The 9,062-nt window shown below is 30.3% G+C and overlaps 2 protein-coding genes across 2 annotated transcripts; both read left to right on the top strand.

Annotated features, from left to right (window-relative positions):
* Bm9234 (MBOAT family protein) lies at positions 1-4,710 on the top strand (the record flags this gene model as incomplete). The annotated part of the gene is made up of 12 exons (XM_043075636.1): positions 1-81; positions 488-633; positions 1,114-1,191; positions 1,534-1,633; positions 2,076-2,176; positions 2,448-2,580; positions 2,909-3,113; positions 3,321-3,424; positions 3,519-3,610; positions 3,693-3,801; positions 3,994-4,145; positions 4,587-4,710. 12 exons carry the CDS (start codon positions 1-3, stop codon positions 4,708-4,710), a joined length of 1,425 nt encoding a protein of 474 aa, XP_042931570.1.
* Positions 4,711-5,824: 1,114 nt separating this feature from the next.
* Positions 5,825-8,875, top strand: Bm9233 (Uncharacterized protein; the record flags this gene model as incomplete). The annotated part of the gene is made up of 7 exons (XM_043075635.1): positions 5,825-5,911; positions 6,385-6,531; positions 6,709-6,888; positions 7,219-7,428; positions 7,590-7,790; positions 8,024-8,146; positions 8,801-8,875. 7 exons carry the CDS (start codon positions 5,825-5,827, stop codon positions 8,873-8,875), a joined length of 1,023 nt encoding a protein of 340 aa, XP_042931569.1.
* Between the last annotated feature and the right edge of the window lie 187 nt (positions 8,876-9,062).

The raw sequence follows: 9,062 nt of genomic DNA, 5'->3' as shown, positions 1-9,062 counted from the left end.
ATGCCCGGTGTCCATACATTTTACGATGGTTCAATTCTCTTACAACCAGTAGCAAATTCATTAGGCATTGGAATTGATAAAGTAAGCATTGTTTCAATTTTAATTGTTTTTTATCTAGATTTTTTTATTAACGATCGTTATGGTTCGTTTTATTGTGTATTGTTGTTTTTATAGTTTTTTTTTTTTTTTTTTTAATTCATTATTGTAGATTTAAAATTTTAGGACTGCGCTATTTTTCTCTCTTCTTTAGCGTCTCAAAATTCCGATATTTGTAGTTTTACTTTCAGTAAGAGTGCTGACTGGTAATTAATTTATGCCCATTTTCTCCGTCATACGTTAACGATCCATTCAGCGTGAATTATCTTCTGTCAAATTATTTGTAGGGTAAAAGTTTACCTAATAATATTCTAAATCTCTAACTCAAAAATGAATATCTGCTTTCTTTTCTTTTTTCTCGATCATCATAATTATCGTTAAGCTGTTTCAGATTAACTTGGTGGTATGTCAGATTGTCTCGTTGATGCTCGCTTACTTACACTATAGCATCTTCAGTGCAACTAAAGTTTCACGAATGACACGTATTGCCTTTCCTGCTATTTGTGGATTATTGTTTTGTTATTTTTGTTACGGCAAGTGCGTTCCTATCATGTTTACCTTAATATTATAGAAAATTAGAATACTAATAAAACTTTTGATTTTTAGTGGACTTTTTGTGCATCGAAACCTACTTTGTATTTTAACTAACTTAACTTTCCATTTGAACTTTGAAACTAGTAAATACCACATATTCTGCTATTATGTATTTTTTACTTAGTTTCATAGTGCTCAATAGATTATCAGAGGAACACGTCTCTTACTATTAGCAGAACTGTAGATTACGGAGAGATGTGAATCATTCAAGTCAGCAATCCGGTTGCTTCGTCTAATCCATTGCTGGTAGGCTGTCGCTGATTCATCAATTGAAAGAAATGATTATTCTCTTTCAAATTAGTCTGTGGCTATCATCAAATTTGAGCTACTTTAGGAATGAAGGTTAGTTGTCCAAGGACATGATTGCCTCTTTCCAGTTCAAAATTCCGAGTGCTAAGTGATTGAATAATTATATGTTTTCAGTGCAATGAAACATTTGGTATTATTGGTTGGTCTGTCATATGCTATTATGCATTCTTCTCCTCCGGAAATTGTGCATAAGTAGGTTTATTTGTCATAAGTAAGGATAGTGGTATGACTGATTCAGTGTCAGTCACTTATGTAATGAAAAAATTTTTAGAAAAGACCGCGCTATAAGCGATTGAGACTGGATTCTTCATACTTTTATCCTAACTTATAACCAGTAAAAATCACATAATACGTCTCGACATATCATGTGATTGAACTTTGACATATCTCTTTTTATATGTAAAACTGCAAAAAGCTTCAGCGGAGGGATACCATAAGAAAAACGAAGTTTTTTTAATCTGGGTTAGTCATATGAAATTTAGGTTCATATGCAGACCGTTTAAATAAGCGATCTTTTTTATATTCCATTTTTAGATGTGTATTTTTATTTTCTATGGGGTATCTCGTTTTCATACATTGGTATCGGTGGTATATACTAACAGCACCCGCTATTGATATTACGTGTCCTTTGATGGCAAGTTTCTTTTTCATCTTTCTTTTTTCTACTTCTCCGCAATTTATCAATCACTAACTATGATTATCTTTAGTAGCATGTATTATTCTAGCAAATAAGAGCACTTTATTTCTACTATTTTATCATCGCTTAAATCATAAATCTATTATCTAGCTTTGGTCTTATTTTTTTATTTTATTAATCAGCTCTTGTCGACTTAGTTAAATTTTTAAACGATGTTTCTTTTTATACCTGTATCCTCTTCATAGTAAGTAGTTCTTATCCTTTATATATATGATGTTCACACTTTAGAAGGTTTTTCTTAAAAAGTTGTTATAGATTTTTCTTCTAGAATAATGTTTAGGATTGTTTTATACATTCAATGGAAGTTTAGTGGCAAATGATTTCGAGGAACACGGTGTAATACTTCTCATTTTTTCTTTCTTTTTTTTTTTTTTTTTAGATTATGGTTCAAAAAGTGACAATGCTTGCGTTTTCATTACATGATGGTAAAGTGAAAAAAATTGATGAGCTAAATGAAATACAAAAGAGAGAAGCCATCAAGTAAGTAACTCCTTTAGATTTTACTATGTTCTAACCTAGCCTATTCTTTTGATTTTCCAATGCTATTGGATCTTATCTTATTAAAAATTAACACCTACAAGTTAAAAGTCGGATTAAAGATCAGTTTGTTAATAATGACACATTAATAATAATAATAAATAATGACAATAATAATAATTAATAATAAATAATAATAATAATAGTAACGATAAATAATGCAACAGTGAGATATTGAGTCCGCATTCTTCAATACTGTTAAAGTGAATTTCAGATCAGTACCTGATATATTGAGCTTTCTGAGTTATATGTTTCATTTTCAAGCAGTATTAACAGGACCAGCTTGCTTTTACACCGACTATATGGCATGGATTAATGGAACAGCGGCTATTGGTAAGGATGGGAAGGTTAGTAATGTTTAACTTTATTTTATGTTGAAAGTGGTAATGTCGATCATTCAATATATGCTAAGGTCAGAAATATTCAGAAAAATAAGTCTTGAATACTTGGTATCCATCTAGTAATTTATTTTAGATGAAAATATAATCACAGAGTGAAATAATGTCTGGAAATGAGAGTTCATTAACAAAAGCTATGTCCTAGTTCCATGCAGTAAAGCGACCTTTCATTGGATTTTTTATTTAACTGACTAAATTTTATTGCATACTGCTGCAATCAAAGAATTTAGAGAAATAACATTTTAGATCAATTTATAACTTCTTAATTAATTTGTAGATTGAGAAGCCATGGCATGTAGTATTAATCAAATTATTGCAAGCAGGGGTGTTTATGTTATTATATGTTTTTCTTGGTGATCGTTTTACTCCTGACATTATCATTGATAAGAAATATATGAATCTGAATTGGATTCAGTGGATATTTGTATTGTACATTGTAATGGCATTTCAACGTGTGCCATATTATGTTGCGTGGACTTTAGGTTAAATTTCTTTGCTACACTTTTTTTTTTCTTATGGTGTTTCTGTATGAATTGTAGGAGTCATGGAGTTTGTCATCAGTTTAATATTATCGCTGTCCTTTATGTTCCTTTACTACAGTCCAATTCCTCTCGTTTGATGAATAATGAAGGCTAAAAAAGAAATTTTTATTATTTTTGCTATTTAAAAATAGCTGTGGAAATTTTCAGCTGATGCAATATTTAATTTAAGTGGATTCGGGTTTAAAGGTTATGATTCAGACGGGAAACCTCAATGGGATTTAGTTTCCAACGTCAAGCCATGGAAAGTGGAGGTATCATTTTGATATTTCTTAGTTGTTGAACTACATATTCGTTGCATTGAGAACTGTTTTTCTATCTAAAAACTAAGCTGTTAATAACTTCCAGACAGCGTTAAATTTCAAAGAAACATTAGAGGCATGGAATTGTTGTACGATGTACTGGCTGCGACGTGTTGCATATGATCGTGTTCCAAAAGGGTATGTATGCTTTTTGTAAATATTCAGGAAAACTTTTCTTTGTTGTGTATTCATCATTGTACACTTTGCTAAAGTTTTTCAGGTATCGAACTTTATCGACGTATTTATTATCAGCAGTTTGGCATGGCTTCTTTTTGGGTTACTATGTCACTTTCTTGACTGGAGCTCTGTTCACTGTTTCTGCACGAACGGTATTTTCACATTTTAATTTCATGTTAGCATGCATAAAATTCAAGTTAAACTTATGATAATATGATTACTGTTATAGATTAAACAGCAAAACTTAGTTTGAAAAAGTGGATGGACTGAAGAAAAATATTTATTGGAGTTTTATACATGGGCCAGTATTCCATGTATTCAATGTTTTTCTTCTTTAAATTCAGATACGTCGTTGTTTACGTTGGCGTTTCCAAAGAAATGAATTTCTGCGACGTTTATATGACTTGCTTACGTTTGCTATCACAAAGATCACTTTATCTTATACAACATATCCATTTGTCATGTTGCATCTTGGACCCGGTCTATACTTTTACAGGTATTGAAGGATTTTGACTTCAAAAAATTTTTTTTTCAACACACTGCATGGTTCTTGCTTTGAAATTTGCTCACTGTGAGTTTGTTCCCTAGGGAGCTCTTTCGTTACTTCATATCTCAGTGCATTAAAACCTTTGTTTTATAAGCTTTTGTGAGTAAACAACAGTTATGGTTGTTATCCAAACTAATTGATTTTACACTATTTGATTTATTAATCTATTTCATCAATCGGTTTTTAGTAGGATACATTAAATAATTATCGTGAGGGATGGAATAAGAAGAAATTTTTGAAGTAATCTTTAATCAGTGAATTTATAGTTTTCAAACGTTCGTATTTCGCTTCTCTCAAATTGACAGTGATTATCATTCCTACATTTGTGGGATGGAACAGCTTATCATTTCACAATTATTTTTTTTACAAAGAAGCTGATTTTTTTTATAGGCAGATGTATTTTTTTCTGCACTTCACTGCACTTTTTGCTCTATTTATCTTGCCTCGAATATTACCTCCAGAATTGAAATCAATTCAAACTGAAAATGTTGACGATATGAAGAAATCATCGTGATTAGATCTGTCATGCACTCATTATGCACCTTCCTCCGTCGTATCTTTTATGGATGTAACACATTTAATATATCTGTTTAAATTGTGTTTAAATTGGAGTATTAAGCAGTAGTACTATATTAAAAATATAAACTTTGGTTTTTGCACTACTTTTATTTCACTGTTACAACTTAATTTTTGCTGTAGTTCATTATATATTGCAGTGGTTATTTTATCCATAATTCAGTTGAATTTTCATATTCATATTTTCAAAAACACTTTATCGTTATTGTCATTCCAATTATCATTTTCTATTGATTAGTGGTTTTTGAGTAGAAAATTCCTTTCAATTTTTAAAATGTATGTTTATTTGTGCTTGGTAAATTTCTCTTTTTCATTTCAGATCTCTGTATTCTCAGTATTTCGTTTAGAGTGATAATGCATTTACGGTATTTGTCAACGAAATCTGAAATCATTTTTCTCTTTTCAAATTTAATACACCTCTGTCATTTTTATAGGTTGTAATATGCTTAGATTTACCACGTAGAGTCCGAGTGTATCAGTTTGCAACTGGTTGCAGGAAGAATTGCATAGATTAAGTACTGTAATGAATCGAGCGGTACTTACCCCTTCTAAATATTTGTAAAAAGTCTGATTTATGGCGAAAAACTGTCAGGAAGCTATGTTGGGATTCGTTTCGTTTTGAAAGTCGGTGTTGTGTTTTCTTAGAGATTACTATTAGAGATAAATGTAAACTATTTTCTCGATCGTCTTTCGTGAGACTTTGAAGTTCCAGTATTAATCTTTCTATTGCATATACTCGAGATTTTAGAAGGCTTGAAAAGAGACGAGATGTTACTGCTCAATATCAATACCATTAAGTTCCTTTGCCATATTTCATTTCACCGTTCAAAAAGACTACAAAGTTTTATCTTTCCATTGTTTATCTACTGTGTTCGCTTCTACAATATGATACGTGAAGACCAGTTTGCTATTTTGTTTCTTTTTTATTTTATTTTGTAAGATTGATTTTGTGTCTGAAAATTCTTCGTGATTTTTGCAAGTATCACTTTTTAAATTTTACAAGCATGTATTGTTTCATTATGATCTTTGAGCAATATATAGCTCAAGTGATAATGAGCATATCTTCATTATTTTCTCGACTGGTGAAAGATTTGTCAAATGGTATTATTGCCGTAAATATAAAAATTAAACAGAGTAAAGTAAGAAATCGATGAAAACAAAAGAAACAATACCAACATATCGTTAGTGTTGTTCAATTTCTTATATATTCGTAAGATATTGCCTCGGCTTTGTATACTCACTACCTTAATTGCACAATGAATTCCATAATTAGGTGTCTCTTACTGAATTTAGAAAAAATATTAAAGATTTAATAAGCTTCTTTTTTTTTTTTTTTTTTTGTGTGTGTGTGTGTGTGTGTGGATCCCTTATACAAATAGTGAGCACGATTTGCTTCCAAGCTTAGAAGAAGCGATGCAAAAATGATTCATATGAAATTCAAATAAACATTATGTCATAATGCTTATTTAGTGAAAGGAAAACTTCATATAAAACTACCGCATTAAAAATCATGAAAATGAATTAGTGAGTAATGATTCAACGAGTTGTACACTTCTTAACATTTTCGTCTTAGCGTAAAATACATATTGTCCGAAAATACATAATTTTTTAGTCTGACGCTATATTGAAAGCTGCGGTACAAAGACCTTTAATTGAAGAGGAATACTACTTTTTAAAACCTCTATGTGATACGTTTGATGAAATTCATTGCGAAATGAATGCAGGAGAAAACAGTGCATTACGAATTTCTGCCGAAGAGGTAATCTTACACAAAAGTTTAAATCTTTTTAATAAATATATATATCAGAGAGACTGTTTTTGATTTCTTTATTATATGGAATATTTTTCACAGAAAACCGGCAAAATCTTCGCGAACTTTTCTATACTTAATTCATTACAGTTTGACTTTATTGCTACCATTTTATTTTTTTCGTAGATTTTCCAACATGTTTATGGATTGGTCTCTCCTCTCGATTGCATGGATGAAATAAAATTATCTCTTTTTGAATTATCCTTATCAATGTTATTAGTTGTGAAAACTTTGCAAGATAATGATACGACAGTAACTGAAGAAGAGATTGAAAATATAGCAGAACATGTCACAAACGCCGATCAAGTAAGATTTTTTTTTTATTTTAGTGCCGAATTTAGTGAAAATTTTAAATTAGACAAAAAAATCGAGACAAAAATTAAGTTCTTACTAGGTAAAGTGAGAATACATTCTATTATTATACTTTTTCATAGAACTTGTAATGCTGAAGCTCTTACTAATTTAATTAGAATATTGATTTGTTTGATAATTTCTCAGAAGTTAGCAATTCTACTTTCATACTAGCAATAAAAAATCTGAGAAAAATCAATAAAAAATTTGAGAAAAAAAAATTTGTTGAAAAAATTTGTCTTATGTTACTACTTTAGATACAAGCAAACTATAAATCAATTTCAGCTGTGCAAAGCTCTTTGTAAACACCCAGATAGACTGATAAGGCTTGGAATAATATCTGAGCAGATGTCACAGTTGCTGAAAAGATCCATTTTATGGATGGTAAAAAGAGGTAAACTCGGGCATATCATTTCCTGGAAATATGTTAAATATTTCGAATTCTATGATGAATCCAATATTAACGAAATTATCAGTATTGCATCGGTGGAAATGGTTAGTATTATTCTCTATTCAATTAACTATCTTATGATATTAATTCGTTGAACGAACTGTTAAAGCAAACTTTGTGTAGTATCAGAGTTTGGTTCTTTATCAGTTCAGCATACCCCAGCCAATAACAATGTTCTAAGATGTCTAATAATTATTTATTTTAGTTGAAAAATTTGCTACACTCATCTTCGCACGATCTTCAACCATCGAAAAAATTTGCATTATATTTTGCATTGGCAAAACATCAAAATGAAGAAAAGAGAAAACTATTATTTGCTGTACTTAAAGATGTACTGGAAATAGTAGTAGATATTGCTGGAAGAGACTATCTGACAGCTATTGATTTTCTGAGGCATATTCTTCCGGTAGGTTTTTTTACAGGCTGCTACACTTTACTATCTCCCTCTCTGCTTACTTTTTTATGTGATCCAAATAATGTAGTTTATCAAATTTATTCTGATTTGATCAAATGCTCGACTATAAATGGGTTAATATCGATCTCATCTACTTTTCATGTAATTTCATTATTTGTCCTATCTGTTATATGCAACAGATTGTATGAATTTAATTAAAAGTTTGAACTTCTAACACTTTCTAGGTCGCCACTGGTAGTGCATATGAGAGAGATTTTGTGTCATTTGCTTTAGCAATTCTTGCAGTGAACTGTGAATCGTTATCCTCAAATTTTGTAGCGCTACGCAAAACTCTTTCTCTTCTTCTGGTAAGCATTATAATTAATTGTGTAGTTAACCGTATATATTCATTGGGATTAATTGTGTAGTTAACCGTATATATATATTCTTCAAAGAAGACTTTTTAAATTTAAAATATACATTTCTGCATAGAGCTATTAGCTATAAACTATACAGGAACAGTTTGCTAGAAACAGGTTTGTTACGAATTGTATGTATGTTTACATTTATGATGAAACAAAAGCATTAAGCAAAGAGCAATTTTCGTATTTCTCATTAAATGACATTCATTTATTACTGTTACTAATGAAGGGACGAAATGATGGAGGTAAATTAAGGACAAGAAAGGGATAGATGAACGGGAAGGTGGAACAGTATCGAATTTTACCCACTGAAAAGTCATTCTAATTAATGCAGAAATATAATGTTTGAGTTTTTAGAGATACATTTAAAAAATTTTTAATCAGAAAATTGCTCTGATCGGAAAATGGTAGGAGTCTTTTTTTTATGTTAGGAAAATAAAGAAAATAATTACGGAATAATTTGAATGGTACGCTTTGCAATTATCAACAAACAACTGTCGTTTAATTCTCAGCGATTCTTCAACTTATGAATAACTTCTTGAGTGCGCTATATTACGGGCCTAACAAAATAATGTTATGACTTTTTAACATTAATTTTAGTTCATAAAAACTTATATGCGACAAACAGGTGTGACCGCGTTTTATTCGTTTGAATTGGACCTTGTTAACAACTGAATTTTATGACTTTTGCTAAGTGATTTCTTGAATAACAATTCAACTACTTTCCTTACTTTTTACCTTAAATTAAAGTGAAATGCAATGTATTTCAAGATTCTGAGAGGATTGTTTTCTTTATTGCAACCTTATTCGGTCGTTTTAGGGCAAATTTCTGAAACAATTTTAAAAATGCAATGTGAGCCAT

Source organism: Brugia malayi (assembly GCF_000002995.4).
Source record: "Brugia malayi strain FR3 genome assembly, contig: Bm_v4_ChrX_scaffold_001, whole genome shotgun sequence".
NCBI lineage: Eukaryota > Metazoa > Nematoda > Chromadorea > Rhabditida > Onchocercidae > Brugia > Brugia malayi.
This window is presented reverse-complemented; position numbering and strand designations above follow the sequence as displayed.